Source organism: Mus pahari, chromosome 23 (assembly GCF_900095145.1).
Source record: "Mus pahari chromosome 23, PAHARI_EIJ_v1.1, whole genome shotgun sequence".
Taxonomy (NCBI): domain Eukaryota; kingdom Metazoa; phylum Chordata; class Mammalia; order Rodentia; family Muridae; genus Mus; species Mus pahari.
The window spans coordinates 19,043,968-19,057,533 of NC_034612.1; the positions used below are offsets into that span (position 1 = coordinate 19,043,968).

General features: G+C 47.8%; 1 protein-coding gene across 1 annotated transcript; it reads left to right on the forward strand.

The window, feature by feature from the left end:
* The first annotated feature begins 7,779 nt into the window (after positions 1-7,779).
* Positions 7,780-10,924, forward strand: Ran (RAN, member RAS oncogene family). Its single transcript, XM_021222505.1, has 7 exons — positions 7,780-7,998; positions 8,259-8,305; positions 8,437-8,521; positions 8,616-8,741; positions 9,777-9,964; positions 10,150-10,320; positions 10,531-10,924. The coding sequence occupies exons 2-7, from the start codon at positions 8,270-8,272 to the stop codon at positions 10,573-10,575; spliced, it is 651 nt and encodes a 216-aa protein (XP_021078164.1). The 5' UTR covers positions 7,780-7,998; positions 8,259-8,269; the 3' UTR covers positions 10,576-10,924.
* Positions 10,925-13,566: the final 2,642 nt, after the last annotated feature.

Genomic DNA, 13,566 nt, shown 5'->3' on the forward strand with positions numbered 1-13,566 from the left:
GATCTGGTGCTAGAATTGGAACCCAGGGTTTCCTGCATGCTAGACAAGCACTCTACCAACTGACCTATATAGCCCCACCCACAGGGAACACTTTGATAAGGTTGTGGTCCCATTTCCCTATTCTTGAGGCTCTACCTGGGACCTCATCACTTCTCCAAGGCCTTACCTCTTGTTCCAGTCACTCTTGTGGAAGGGGTCAATATGGGAATGAACAATACACACTGCGCTCATCTGTAGACACAGAAAGCCTAAATACAAGTCAAGTTGGCTTGCATGAGGTCCTGAGTTTAATCCCCAGCGTTATCACCAGAAGCAAACAGCTTGTGCCCATTAGCCTCTTTTAGCCACATCTGATTCTCCCTAGCTCCTCAGCTCAGTTGCACAGCGGCCTTCATACACCACTCCCTCTCTCTGGAATCTCTTCCTTCTTAAGTCTGCTTGGCACCCTGGCCCCCATCACCTTGTGGGTCCTGTTCCTCCCTTGCTATCTCAGAGATAGTTTGGAGTCACCCCCTGCCCAACCAGACCCTTTTCTCCTCTCCAATTTAGCAGCCATCATCCTTGGGACATCTATCAATTTTTATTCATAGGGACTTGGTCTAGGAGCCACTTGCAATTGTTCAGGTACCTAGATCTGCAGATGGTCAGATCTCTTATATAACAAAAACAATGTCACATTTGCATATAACCCATGCAGATCCCAAGTTCTTTAAACCCTTATGTTACTTATTATACCTCTCACAAGGTACACTGTATGGAAATAGTTACATAGTAACTGTATGGTTTAGGAAATAGAAATAAGAGAAGCCCTGTACACATTCAGTAAGGATGCAATGTCCTCTCATACTTTCAACATGCAGTTGGCTAAACCCACAGATGTGAAACCATCCTATGCAAAGATAGCCACCGGTGTTTACTTACATATCTAGGTAATTTCTGGTTTTTGTTTGCTTGCTTACTTTGAGACAACCATCCCTTGAGCTCCCTGCCCAATTTGCAGGCAGCTCCACTAAAGAGTGTTCTCTCTGTTAGCAAGTGTTTAATACTTGCCTGACTACAGAGAGGGCCAGTTTGGAGGTAACAGCCACAAAAAAAAAAAAAAAAAAAAAAAGTAAAAAGGGTATCAGAGACAATATCAGGGGCTAGCTCAGTCTAAAGTCGGCTGGGATCCTGTATAGTTGAAGCCACACTGGCACGCAGGTTAGATACAGTTCAGGGCACATTTCACTGCTGCACAAGCCTAAATCACAGAAGAGATGAAGTCAGGATGCCTTGATATACAGATACCTGATGTATCTCTTTGTTTTGCTTTTTGGGAAAAGTTTCGTGACAAGGCCAAGTGGTCATGTGTTGTGTAGGGCCACACTCTCCCCTTAGAGAAAGCCAAGCATCTGAGAAGTTACTGATACTCATCCCCAGGAGAATAAGATGGAAAATGTCTGACAGTTTCTTACTCCTTTGTTTTTTTGTTTTGTACTGTCAAGGCCAACTGAGGATCTAGTCTTTAGAGGCCAGCAAGTACTTTTTATTTTTTTTCGAGTCAGAGTTTCTCTGTATAGCCCTGGCTGTCCTGGAACTCACTCTGTAAACCAGGCTAGCCTCAAACTCAGAAATCTGCCTGCCTCTGCCTCCCCAGTGCTGGGATTAAAGGCGTGTGCCACTGCCGCCATCACCACCCGGCTTCTTACTCCTTTGCAAGGGCAATAAATCTGACAGAGACTGTGCAAACAGAAAATACTGGCCCTACATTTGATAATTTTGTAATGATTCCTTCTCTGAACTATAAAAGTTCCAATCGTGTGTGCATTTAGATCACCATCATCTTTTATTTTGATCCCCGTGGATGCTGACCAAGTACTTATCCCTGAAGCACCCTACTGGCTTTGAATCACCTTGCTTCCCACTAGACCACAGCTCTGATGTTTCTCTGAGTGCCCACTGTTCATTCAGAAGGAGCTGAAGGTACAGTTGGTGGTTCAAAGACTACTGAGTGAGTGTGCATTGTGTTCAGGGCTCTGTGGTCCATGCTGTGCAGTGGACGTTATAGCCGGGCGTGGTGGCGCACACCTTTGATCCCAGCACTCGGGAGGCAGAGGCAGGCGGATTTCTGAGTTCGAGGCCAGTCTGGTCTACAGAGTGAGTTCCAGGACAGCCAGAACTATACAGAGAAACCCTGTCTCGAGACAAAACAAAACAAAACAAAAACAAACCAGTTATGTTATGTGAAAATGTTTTTGTTTTAATCCCAGGTGTGAGACAAGAGGCTGCTACACAGCAGGTGATTATGATCTGCCTTGTACACTAGCAGGGGCGTGATTTTTTTTTTTTTTTTTTGCCAGCTGCAGATAGTTTAATTCTGAGGATAGTTTAATGGGAGAGTCCTGGGAAGGTCTGAGGAGGCTAAGTCCCTGCTGCTCCTGGTTTCTGTTGTTGCTGTTTGACAATTGGATTTACCTTAAAGAATCACTCCTAATCAGCAGGAAGTAGTCTATTTTGTTGGCTAAAAGAGATCTCTATGTCCTTTCCCCTCTAACCTCCTTTCTCTCCTGCCTAGTATTAGGAAGGTTGGGAATTAGGATGTAATAAAAGCTAGAAAGAAGGAAGAGATATAAGAATCCAATAAAATGGCTTTAAAAAAAAAAATCACACCAAGCCAGGCATGGTGGCACACGCCTTTAATCCCAGCACTCGCAGGCAAAGGCAGGCAGATTTCTGAGTTAGAGGCCAGCCTGGTCTACAGAGTGAGTTCCAGGACAGCCAGGGCTACACAGAGAAACCCTGTCTTGAAAAACAAAAACAAACAAACAAACAAAGGAAAATCATGCCAACAATGCTGACTACGAAAGACTGGTCACTTCACTTACTTTATCTAGTGAGGAGACAGATAACAAATCTGTGAGTCATTTTGCACAGTATTTCCAGTTATGTGCTTTGGGAAGATGAGTAGGTGCTTAGATGGGGAAAGCCTGGGTGTGAGACTGTAACTGGACAGCATATTCAGGCTGGACCATTCAAGGAGAGGAGCCTGTTAGGCAAGGGAGTGGGGGTTGGAGGGCAGCCTTTAAACAGAGAGTAAGTGCAAAGGCTTCAGAACAAGAGCAAGCTTGGCTGCAGTAAGACTCAGAAAGGTCGTGAAGGCCTCCAAAGAGTTATGGGGTGAGAAAAGGAACAGAGGAGAGAGAGGCATGAGGTGAGGCACCTGGAGTGAGAGGGAATGGCTGGAAAAGGGTGTGGGGTGGCCTGTGGGGTTTTTAAAGGTTGTCCTGTGCCTTTGAAGTTTATTATTATTATTATTGATGTATTTATTATATGTAAGTACACTGTAGCTGTCTTCAGATACCCCAGAAGAGGGCATCAGATCTCACTATGGATGGTTGTGAGCCACCATGTGTGCACAGTGTGGGAAAAAGTCTTTCTGATTTAATATAATTCAATATTTACAGACAAGAAGGGAATCAATGGATACTTCCTTAAGTCCTAATCCCGATTCACTGCTCACGTCTTACACTGAATTCATTTATCTATCTATTTATTTATTTATTTATTTATTTAATGTATTTGAGTACACTGTAGCTGTCTTCAGACACACCGGANGAGGGCATCAGATCCCATTCCAGATGGCTGTGAGCCACCATGTGGTTGCTGGGATTTGAACTCAAGACCTTTGGAAGAGCAGTCAGTGCTCTTCCCTGCTGAGCCATCTCTCCAGCCCGCCTTTAAAGTTTTGATGGTGGTCACACCAGCACCCCTGTGGTATCACTATTCAAGTTGCATGCCCAGAAGTTAATTACAAGGACATATTGGACACCATCCGGATGGAGGCTCTGTCAGCTTTCAGTTGCCATCCAACCTATGCCTGGAAATATCACCCTGTGGTCAGAAAGCTTTGAAGCTTTGACACAGGTTTAAAGGATTCAGCCTGGGGTTGGTTAGTTGGTCCATTGCGTTGGGTCTGTGGGCAGGCAACAAATCATGGCAGGAACATAGGATGGAAAAAACCAAACCAAACCAAACCAAACCAGAACAGAACAAGCAAAACTAAAAAATATCTTAGCTCATGGCCAGAAAGAGAAAGAGACTAGGGCCCCCGTAGTTCCTGTGAAGTGTATAACTCCCACGCCTCAAGCCCCTCTCTAAGCAACATGGTGTCTTAATTTCTGCACCACATCTCGTTATTGCCAGGCTGAGGTGAAGCCTTTTTAATACATGGCCTATGAGGGACACTCTACATTCAAGCAACAGCAGGGATGTCCTGCAAAATGAGTGATCCAACATATGCTCTGCAGGTGTCAAGGGACTGCCTAGATTCAAAGACACAAGGGGACCTGAGGACCCAAGCAACAGGAAACTCTGGGATGCGTTCCAGACATGGTGTTAGTGTCACAAATGGGGTTAAGTTCTGCAGATTAGGAAACAAAATAAAAAGTGTTAAACTCAGGATATTGGTCAGGATACAGAAGTCATGTAGCCAAATGCCCTTAGTTTAAAAAAAAAATACATACTGGGATTGCAGAGGTGACTCAGTCATTAAGAACACTACCTGCTCTTCCAGAGGACCTGGGTTCAATTCCCAGCACCCACATGACAGCTTACAACTATTCTGTAACTCCAGTTCCATGGGATCCAACACCATCATACAGACATTGAGGCAAAACTACTAACACATAGGAAATAAAAATAAATCATTAAAAATATACACACAAACCTTGTGGACTATGTATTCTCAAACATCACAGAGGAAGAATCATACATAAACAACAGGTCTTGATTCTTAAATTTTTCTTAAATTGATTTCTTAAAATACACAGGTATGTATTTGTATTTAGGTGTGTGTGTGTGTGTGTGTGTGTGTGTGTGTGTGTGTGTAGCATTGTATTAGGATCTTTGGATGGCTTAGTGGGTAAAACTGCCGTGCCTGACTCCCTGAGTTCAATCCTCAGGACCCATATGATGGAAGGAGAGAACTGATCTCGGTGTTGTCCTTTCACCTTTTCACACACGTGCAAATAAACAGATGCTTAAAACAAGGCACTAGCTGGGCCGTGGTGGCGCACGCCTTTAATCCCAGCACTTGGGAGGCAGAGGCAGGTGGATTTCTGAGTTCGAGGCCAGCCTGGTCCACAAGTCTACAAAGTGAGTTCCAGGACAGCCAGGGCTATACAGAGAAACCCTGTCTCGAAACAAACAAACAAACAAACAAAAAAAAAAAAAGAAAAGAAAACAAGGCACTAGTCAGGGTTCTCTAGAGGAATAGAACCAATAAAATGTGTGTGTGTGTGTGTGTGTGTGTGTTTTCAAATGGATTACAACATATGGGTTAGGTGGCCCAACAATGGCTACCTACATGCTGGAGAGCCTGAGGAACCAGGAGCTGTTCGGTCCATAAGGCTGAATGCCTTAGGAATCCCAGTGGTCCATGGAGGGAGCTGAAGATGCTGAGTTTGATGTCAGCTGAGTACAACAGCTGCAGCAATGAGAGAAACGTACTCAGCATCAGGAAGGAAGGGGAAGCAGGGTTGCTTTCTCCTAGGACCTCTCTCTGTATCTGGACCACTTAGGGAGGATGTTGCCTACCCTGGAGGAGAGTCTTCCTACCTCATTTAATGGCCTCCTGGAAATGCCCTGATGACTTATACAGAGGCATGTCCCTTAGTTAATTCTACATTCAACCAAGTTGACCACAGATATTAACCAACCCAGATATACGCATAAGGAAGATATACGAGGAAGAAAATGGACAATAAAACATATGAAGGAGCAAGCATGTTAGCAACTCCTCTTGCCACGGTGACCAAAAATACTGGAAAGAATCAAGTGTGGAGAAAGGACTCACCTTGGTTCATGGCGGATACAGTTTATCATAGCAGGATGGCATGGCTTGGGTCTCACTCCATGGTGGTGGGAGCTCAGGCTACAGGATATACTCTTTTAAGGCTGACACACCACCCCCACCCCCACCCCCCAATCACACACTAGATCACAAGTCTAAAACAGCCCCGTTGATGGGGAATGATCTCAAATTCAAATTACACTAAAGATTTGGGGACTTAGAAGAAAATACAATTAGCTATTTTGCTCATTGCTATGACAAAAATACTTGATAAAAAGCAACTTTTGGTTAGTTTCTTCTGGGCTCACAGTTCCAGTGGTACAATTTATGACATCTGCCGGGAAGGTGGAAGGCATAACGGCAAGAGAGTGTGAGGTGGCTGGTTACACTGTATCCACAGTCAGGAAGCAGAGAGAGACAGGTGCTGGTCTCCTTTTTATTCAGTCTAAGGAGCTGCCCAGGTTCAGTTAAACCTGTGAGTACAAGAGACACACCCTTCACGACCCTAAATCCAGTAGACTAACTGTCACAAGCTTCAATCCCTTCCACAACCGCAACTCCCCCCCCCCCCCGTGCTATACAAATAGCCTGTCTATAGCTGTCTCCCGATCCCCACCCACAACCCAGTACTCATGCATGTTAAGTTTTAAAGTTCAGGCTAAGACCAGGCTTGCAGTTCACGTTGGATGGCAAAGAAAATGCTGTAAACCAGGTAGCAGTGGGCAGTCCAGACAGTGCTGGCAGGGAGAGCGGCGCCTATGCCCGCTTGAGTGTATTCTCTTGTTTGCCTCTCGGCTTCTTAGGATGAGGCTCTTTGTAAGGTCTAAGCCTGGGCCAGTGAGTAGCACAAACAAGGCCATCAGATGATGCTGTTCTGCAGGCTTGCTGCCAGGAAAAGTAACTTCGTGCTAAGTTCTCCAGGGGAGAGGGTCGCTGGTGATCTCACCACCCCAGCACAGGGTGCTACCTTGTATCAACAATCTACCAAACTGGAACTAGGCGGGTTGACCATTTTCTCCTAAACTCTGTTTGATCACCTCCCGTTATATCCTGTATTGAATACAGCTCACCGCATAGCCCCTTGTAGCCGACTTGTTACATATACTCCAAAATATAGTAACTTTGTATTTATATAAATGTGTAACTGACGTTCCGTTAAACATACTATGTTAACGTTGTTATCGGTTTTTCTTTGTCCACACACAGCACTTTCCCACCTGTCTTCCACACCATCTACGTAAGTCGTCCAGGCTAGCCTCGGAACCCTAAGGCCTGTGCTGGCTCCTTTTAGACTGCATAGTACAAAGTAACAGCAGGGGCCCCCCAAGCTCCGGTCATCAGAGATACATTTTCCATTTTCCCAGCAGCATCAGTATTTGCTGGTCATTTGCTGCTCAGGAGGGAGCCAGGGTAGGGTTTCTTCTGAGCAATGGATTACTCAGACCATGCAACAGAGGAAGGGCCCCGGGGGTGCAGAACGCCTGGACGAACTGCATCCGGTCCCATCCTCAGCCAGGAAGAGGCCAGGCCGTGTCCACGCCGGGCACGCATGGCTGACGCAAGCCGGGCCTCGGGCGCGCGCACCCTCATTCATTCCCTCCATTCATTCTGCAGACGGCGGCCGCGCGCCCCCAGCGATCGCCCGCCCGCCCGCCCGCGAGATCCCCGGTGCCTGTGAACACAGGCCTTGGTGACGAAGGTCGGCCGGTAGCCGGCCGAGCCGCAGCGGGCGACCGAGAAGCCGCACCCGCCTTTCCCGCCCACGAGGCCCCCTTGCGAGGACGCCGCCCGCGTGACGCGCGCACGGGCCTCCCGCAGCCAGCGCATGCGCGCGGGAGCCCGCGCTCAGCGCCGGCTCCCGCGGGCCCGCCTTTGGGCTGCGTGCGTGCGTGCGTGCGCGTCCCCGCTCGGCCGGCCCACGTGACCCGCCGCCCTCTCTCCCGCCCTGGGCGCTCCGAGGGGGCTCCCCTAGGCCGAGTCGGACGGCTCCGGCGGACGTGCGCGTGCGCGCGTGGTTGGGCGCGGCGCCGTTGCTCCGCCCCCTTCCCGGCTCCTCCCCCCGCCCCCTCCCCTCCGCGCGCCGGCGTCCGCTGCGTCTCCGGCATTTGAATCGCGCTTCCGCCATCTTTCCAGCTCCAGTCGGACAGGCGCGGAGACTCTTCTGGAAGGTAGCGGCGAGGCCGGGAGGGCGCGGGCGGCGAGCGGCGAACGGAGGGGTTTGGGTGGCCTTCGGGTGGGCGCCGGGCGGCGGCGGCGAGACGAGGCGAGGCGAGGCGAGGCGGACGGGCAGCGCCCTGGGCTTGTTCAGCCCGCTTCCCTTCCCCCCGCCGTCTCACGCCGCGTCCCCGCCTTCCCGCGCGCTCTTCCCGGCCGCGGCCTTTGTGGGGCGCACGTGCCGCAGCCGCTCTCTCTCTCTCTGTCCCCGCAGGATCCGCCGCGATGGCCGCCCAGGGAGAGCCGCAGGTCCAATTCAAGGTGCGTGAGCGGCCCGACCGGGGCCCTCGGGGAGGCGGGCGGGCGAGCGAGCGAGCGGGGAGAGGTCGGGAGGGGACAGCATGGCGGGGCCGCTCACGCCGCCGCCACCGCCGCCTTGTCTCTTCCTCTAGCTCGTCCTGGTGGGCGACGGCGGCACCGGGAAGACGACCTTCGTGAAGCGCCACTTGACGGGCGAGTTTGAGAAGAAGTATGTAGGTAGGTGCGGTCGTGGGGTGGTGGTGCTGCGGGGACCCCGGGGAAAGGCAGTGCGTGGCTTGACCCCCCCCTCGGCCGCCCGGTTCCCCCGCAGCCACCCTGGGCGTGGAGGTGCACCCGCTCGTCTTCCATACCAACAGAGGACCCATCAAGTTCAACGTGTGGGACACGGCCGGCCAGGAGAAGTTCGGGGGCCTGCGCGATGGCTACTACATCCAAGGTGAGGGGCGCCTTGCGGAAGTGGGCCCCGGCCCTCGGACATGTGCTTGGGGTGTGAGCCGGGAGAGCCAGCCGTTGCCGGGTGACTAAGGAGGGGGAGAGAGAGAGAGAGAGACGAATCGCTTGGAGGGAGGTGACCTCGTTGGAGTGGATAGATGTTTTTTTTTTTTCTTTTTCTTTTAAATGAGAATCGTCCGTGGTGTCGTTCGATCATATGCTGTGTCATGCTAGGCATTGATTTGGGGCAAACTGTGTGGCTTCAGAACTTAGGAGATTAAGCTCTTGGAAGTTTCCGGGTCACTTTTTGGTTTTTCGCAACTTGAATTCAGAGATAACACGCAGTAGCTAACCTATGATATTCCCATCACTAAAATAAGTAGTGAGCATTTGGCCCAGAATCTTAAGCCAAACCTCTAGCGCCCCCCCCCCCCAAGCCAGGCCCTCTCTCACACGTGAGACCTGCCGCCTCATGTAAACTACTTTTACTTTTCTCCTTGAAAGTGATTCAAAAAGCTTAGGGGGGGGGAAGCCCGCTGGTGTTTAAAGACGAATGAATATCCTCTAGTAAGATGAGAAAATGATAGTTCTCTGGCTTCTTAGCATGTAAAGACAAAAGGGTGTTTATCCCCCTGGGTTAACGTTTTAATCAAAGAAATTGGGGTGGTAACGGGCTGCCTCTTAAACTGTATCCTCACCATCCCCTGCAGGGTAGGTTATAGAAACCCGAGCTCAGATTTTAGAAGACTGTTTTTTTAACTTTGATGAACTTTGATGGGCCAGCAGTCGGTAGTTAGTGATTAGGTGCCTTGAGGAGAAGGGAGAAGGTAGTTGATAGAGTGAATTGGTCTTGACTTTGGAAGTTTTCATTTGAAGAGGAATTGGAGTCAGTGTGCCGTGTTTTACCGTCTAACTTTTTAGTAGGGGACAGGAGGATTTTTGAATGGAGTGGATTGATGGGTGATCCAGAGTCAGGCCCAAGATGATGACTGAGTCCTGCAGTAAACTAAGACACTCCAATGTCTTGAATGTTTTTCAGCCCAGTGTGCCATTATAATGTTTGATGTAACTTCAAGAGTTACTTACAAGAATGTACCTAACTGGCATAGAGATCTGGTACGAGTGTGTGAGAACATCCCCATTGTATTGTGTGGCAACAAAGTGGATATTAAAGACAGGAAAGTGAAGGCAAAGTCTATTGTCTTCCACCGAAAGAAGAATCTTCAGGTATGTTCCTAATTTCTTGAATCATTTTTAAAGATTGTATGTAAGGTACCTATGTATGTTATATATTAAAAATTGGTCAGAGTGTTTTAATGTGGATCATAAAATGTCTTTGTTTAGAATGTCCTGGAATGGAGATTATGAATAGAGTCTTTAAGCATACATTATCCTTTTTGTTTTTAAAACAGTACTATGACATTTCTGCCAAAAGTAACTACAACTTTGAAAAGCCTTTCCTCTGGCTTGCTAGAAAGCTCATTGGAGATCCCAACTTGGAGTTTGTCGCCATGCCTGCTCTTGCCCCACCTGAGGTGGTCATGGACCCAGCTTTGGCAGCACAGTACGAGCATGATTTAGAGGTACTTGTTCTCTTAAGCTTCTTCTTAGAGTGTTTTTGTTTTCGTGTATGTGTGCACTTTGCCTAGTTTCTGCAGAAGTTGGCGGTGCTAGAACTCAAACTCAGGTCATTAGAAGAACTGACTGCGCGCACTTAACCAGCTCTGGTGGTGCTTAGGCCTGACTTGGTCATGGTGGTTTTGATCTGCACTGTTGTTTGTTCATTGCTCCAGGTTGCTCAGACGACTGCTCTCCCGGATGAGGATGATGACCTGTGAGAAAGTGAAGCTGGAGCCCTGCGTCAGAAGTCTAGTTTTATAGGCAACTGTCCTGTGATGTCAGCGGTGCAGCGCGTGTGCCACCTTATTTAGCTAAGCAGATCGTGTACTTCATTGGGATGCTGAAGGAGATGAATGGGCTTCGGAGTGAATGTGGCAGTTAAACATACCCTCATTTTTTGGACTTGCATATTTAGCTGTTTGGAACAGAGTTGTTTCCTTTCTGAATTTCAAAGATAAGACTGCTGCAGTCCCATCACAATATCCAGTGGTGAAATCTTGTTTGTTACTGTCATTCCCATTCTTTTCGTTTAGAATCAGAATAAAGTTGTATTTCAAATAATCTAAACAAGTGAATCATCCCTTGTTTGTTAAAGCCACTAACACGAGGGAGCTTGTGCCATATTATAGTTTAAACTGCTTCTGCTTTAACCTGTGGTCTATTCAGTTATGTTCTCCTTGTGCCTACCTTCATAAACATTTAGATTGTCTGTGATTCAGCTAGGATAATATCTGCCCTACCTGCATTAAGCCAGGTAGTTTAACCTAAGAGAAGACCTTGTGCAAAACTAAAGATTTAAGTATGTACGTACGCATCAGATGTTTAAGGATTGCAGTTGGCAGTTTCTGTAACCTAGGCCTTCAGAAGTTAGAACTGCAGTTGATGGAAGCTTCAGGGGTTTCTGAGATGGACTAATTTCTTCATTTCCATGTCTAATGTTGGTTCTCTAAGATGTCCTCTGCTTTCCAATAGTGGCTCCTGTATTGAATGGTAGTCTCAGGGGGCAGAGGCAGGAGGACCTTAGTCTACAGAGCAAGTTCCAGGACTGAGAGACCCGTCTCAAAGTTCATGGTAGGCTGTTACAGTATTACAGCAGCTGATTTTTTTTTCTCCCAGAGGATTTATATAGGTTGTGTAGGAGAGGAGATGCTAGGGGTCCTACACTGAGGAGTAGGGTGGGCTTCTCTGATGTGATAGTGTTAACTGAGTGATCCCGGCAGAACTGTGTTGCTCAGATGTATTTACAGCACACCATTCCCTGTGCTCTACTGGTCCAGCCTACCAAAGTTCCTAGAAGGGTGGAGACCTTCACATAGTTGTTGGTGTTTTCTTTGTTTTTTTTTTTTTTTTTTCTTTTTTTCCTCTCCCCCAAAGAAGGTAGAGTCGCAGTGAGGAAGGTGAAAGGAACTCATACTGTGCACTAGCTTCAGCAGACTGATCTCAAGACTCAAATTTGACGTGTATGCTATGCTATAAGCAGGTGAAGACCCTCTCCCCTGACTGGAACGAAACCTCGTTTAGATGACTTGAATTAATACATTGTGTGTAAACTTGGTATAGAATGTAGAACCTTTATGACTTTCTGATTTTTGTAACAGTTAAATGTGGGAAGCTGCTTACATGTGTTTAACCAGAGTGCAGAGATTTACATTATTTATTGGAAGAACTTAAATATATATCATTTCTGCTTTGCCTCAGTTTTCTGAGTCATCTCTAGTATTTGCTGTAGGAGTTGTGGATAACTTTTTTTTAAAGATTTGTTTATATGTAAGTACACTGTAGCTGTCTTTAGACACTCCAGAAAAGGGTGTCAGATCTTAGGATGGTTGTGAGCCACCATGTGGTTGCGGGATTTGAACTCAGGACCTTTGGAAGAGCAGTTGGTGCTCTTAACTGCTAAGCCATCTCCAGCCCCAACATTTTTTTAAGATTTGAGGTTTGGTCTGCCAAATAGCAGAGAGTTCTCTCTAGTTTTTTACAAGTGGAAAATCCCCCCCACCCTCCTTAAAACATCCTTAAATAGATGGCTGCTTACTAATCATTTATTACCCAGCAGTTATAGCTGATTGAAGCAGTGTCACCAACAGAGAAGCTGGGGTCTGGTATTTGAGAAACAGCTTTATTCTGTGGGCTTTGGTTTTTTTAAAAATTTATGAGTACACTAGCTATCTTCAGACACACCAGAAGAGGGCATCTGATCCTATTCTAGATGGTTATGAGCCACCATGTGGTTGCTGGCAATAGAACTCTGGAAGAGCAATCAGTGCACTTAACAGCTGAGCTATCCTAGCCCCCATTTTTTAAAAATTTTTAATCAGTTTACATCCTGATTGAAACTTTCACTTCCTCCTCTCACCTCAGAGAAGGTGAGGCCCCCCCACCCCCAAGTACCAACCCTCCCTGGTTGGTCATAGGACGAAGCATATCTCCCACTGTGGCCTGACCAGGCAGCCCAGCTAGGGGATAGCGATCCAGTGGCAGGCAAGAGTCAATCCCCCCTCCAATTGTTAGGGAATCCACATGAAGACCCAACACAATTGTTACATATGTGTATGGGCCCCAGCAGCCCATACATGCTCTTTGGTTGGTGGTTCAGTCTGAGTCCCCGTGGGCCCAGGTTAGTTTACTTTGTAGGACGTGAGTTGACCCCTTCAGCTCCCTCAGACTTTTTTGCATAAGACCCCCCTAACTCCACCTGCTGTTTGACTGTGGGTCTCTGCACGTTTCCATCCCTGCTGGATGAAGCCTCTCAGAAGACAGTTATCTTGGGCTCCTATATACCAGTGTCAGGGGTTGGCTCTCGGATGGGTTTCAAGTTGGGCCACTCATTAGTTGGCTGTTTTCTCAGTTTCTGTGGATTGCTGGCTCCCTCCACTGGAAGTCCTGCGTGGCTATAAGCAGTGGCTACTTGGGTTTTCTTATACTAACATGAACTGTACCCTGTATCTGAAGTACCCCACCCTGAACTGCTTGGTTTGGTTGATGCAGCCAGGGACACACAACACAGGTAAGACCCTGGTTTGAGTTGGGCTTGTGGATGTGGACTGAGTTGACAGTTAAAGCTGCACTGTGTCAAATCCTCACTGCCTTGGAAGCAAAACTGTCTTGTCAGGCTTGTTCCAGCACCTTTTAACTCTGAAGCTCGAGGTGGAGCTGGCAGTGAAAGGCACCTAGCCCTGTAGATAATGGCTCTCATTCATAGCTAGCAG

Coding starts and splice junctions, on each gene's coding strand:
- Ran (XM_021222505.1), top strand. CDS start 8,270: ATGGCCGCCCAGGGAGAGCCGCAGGTCCAATTCAAG. Junction 8,522..8,615: donor GTTTGAGAAGAAGTATGTAG/GTAGGTGCGGTC, acceptor GTTCCCCCGCAG/CCACCCTGGGCGTGGAGGTG. Junction 9,965..10,149: donor ACCGAAAGAAGAATCTTCAG/GTATGTTCCTAA, acceptor TTTTTAAAACAG/TACTATGACATTTCTGCCAA.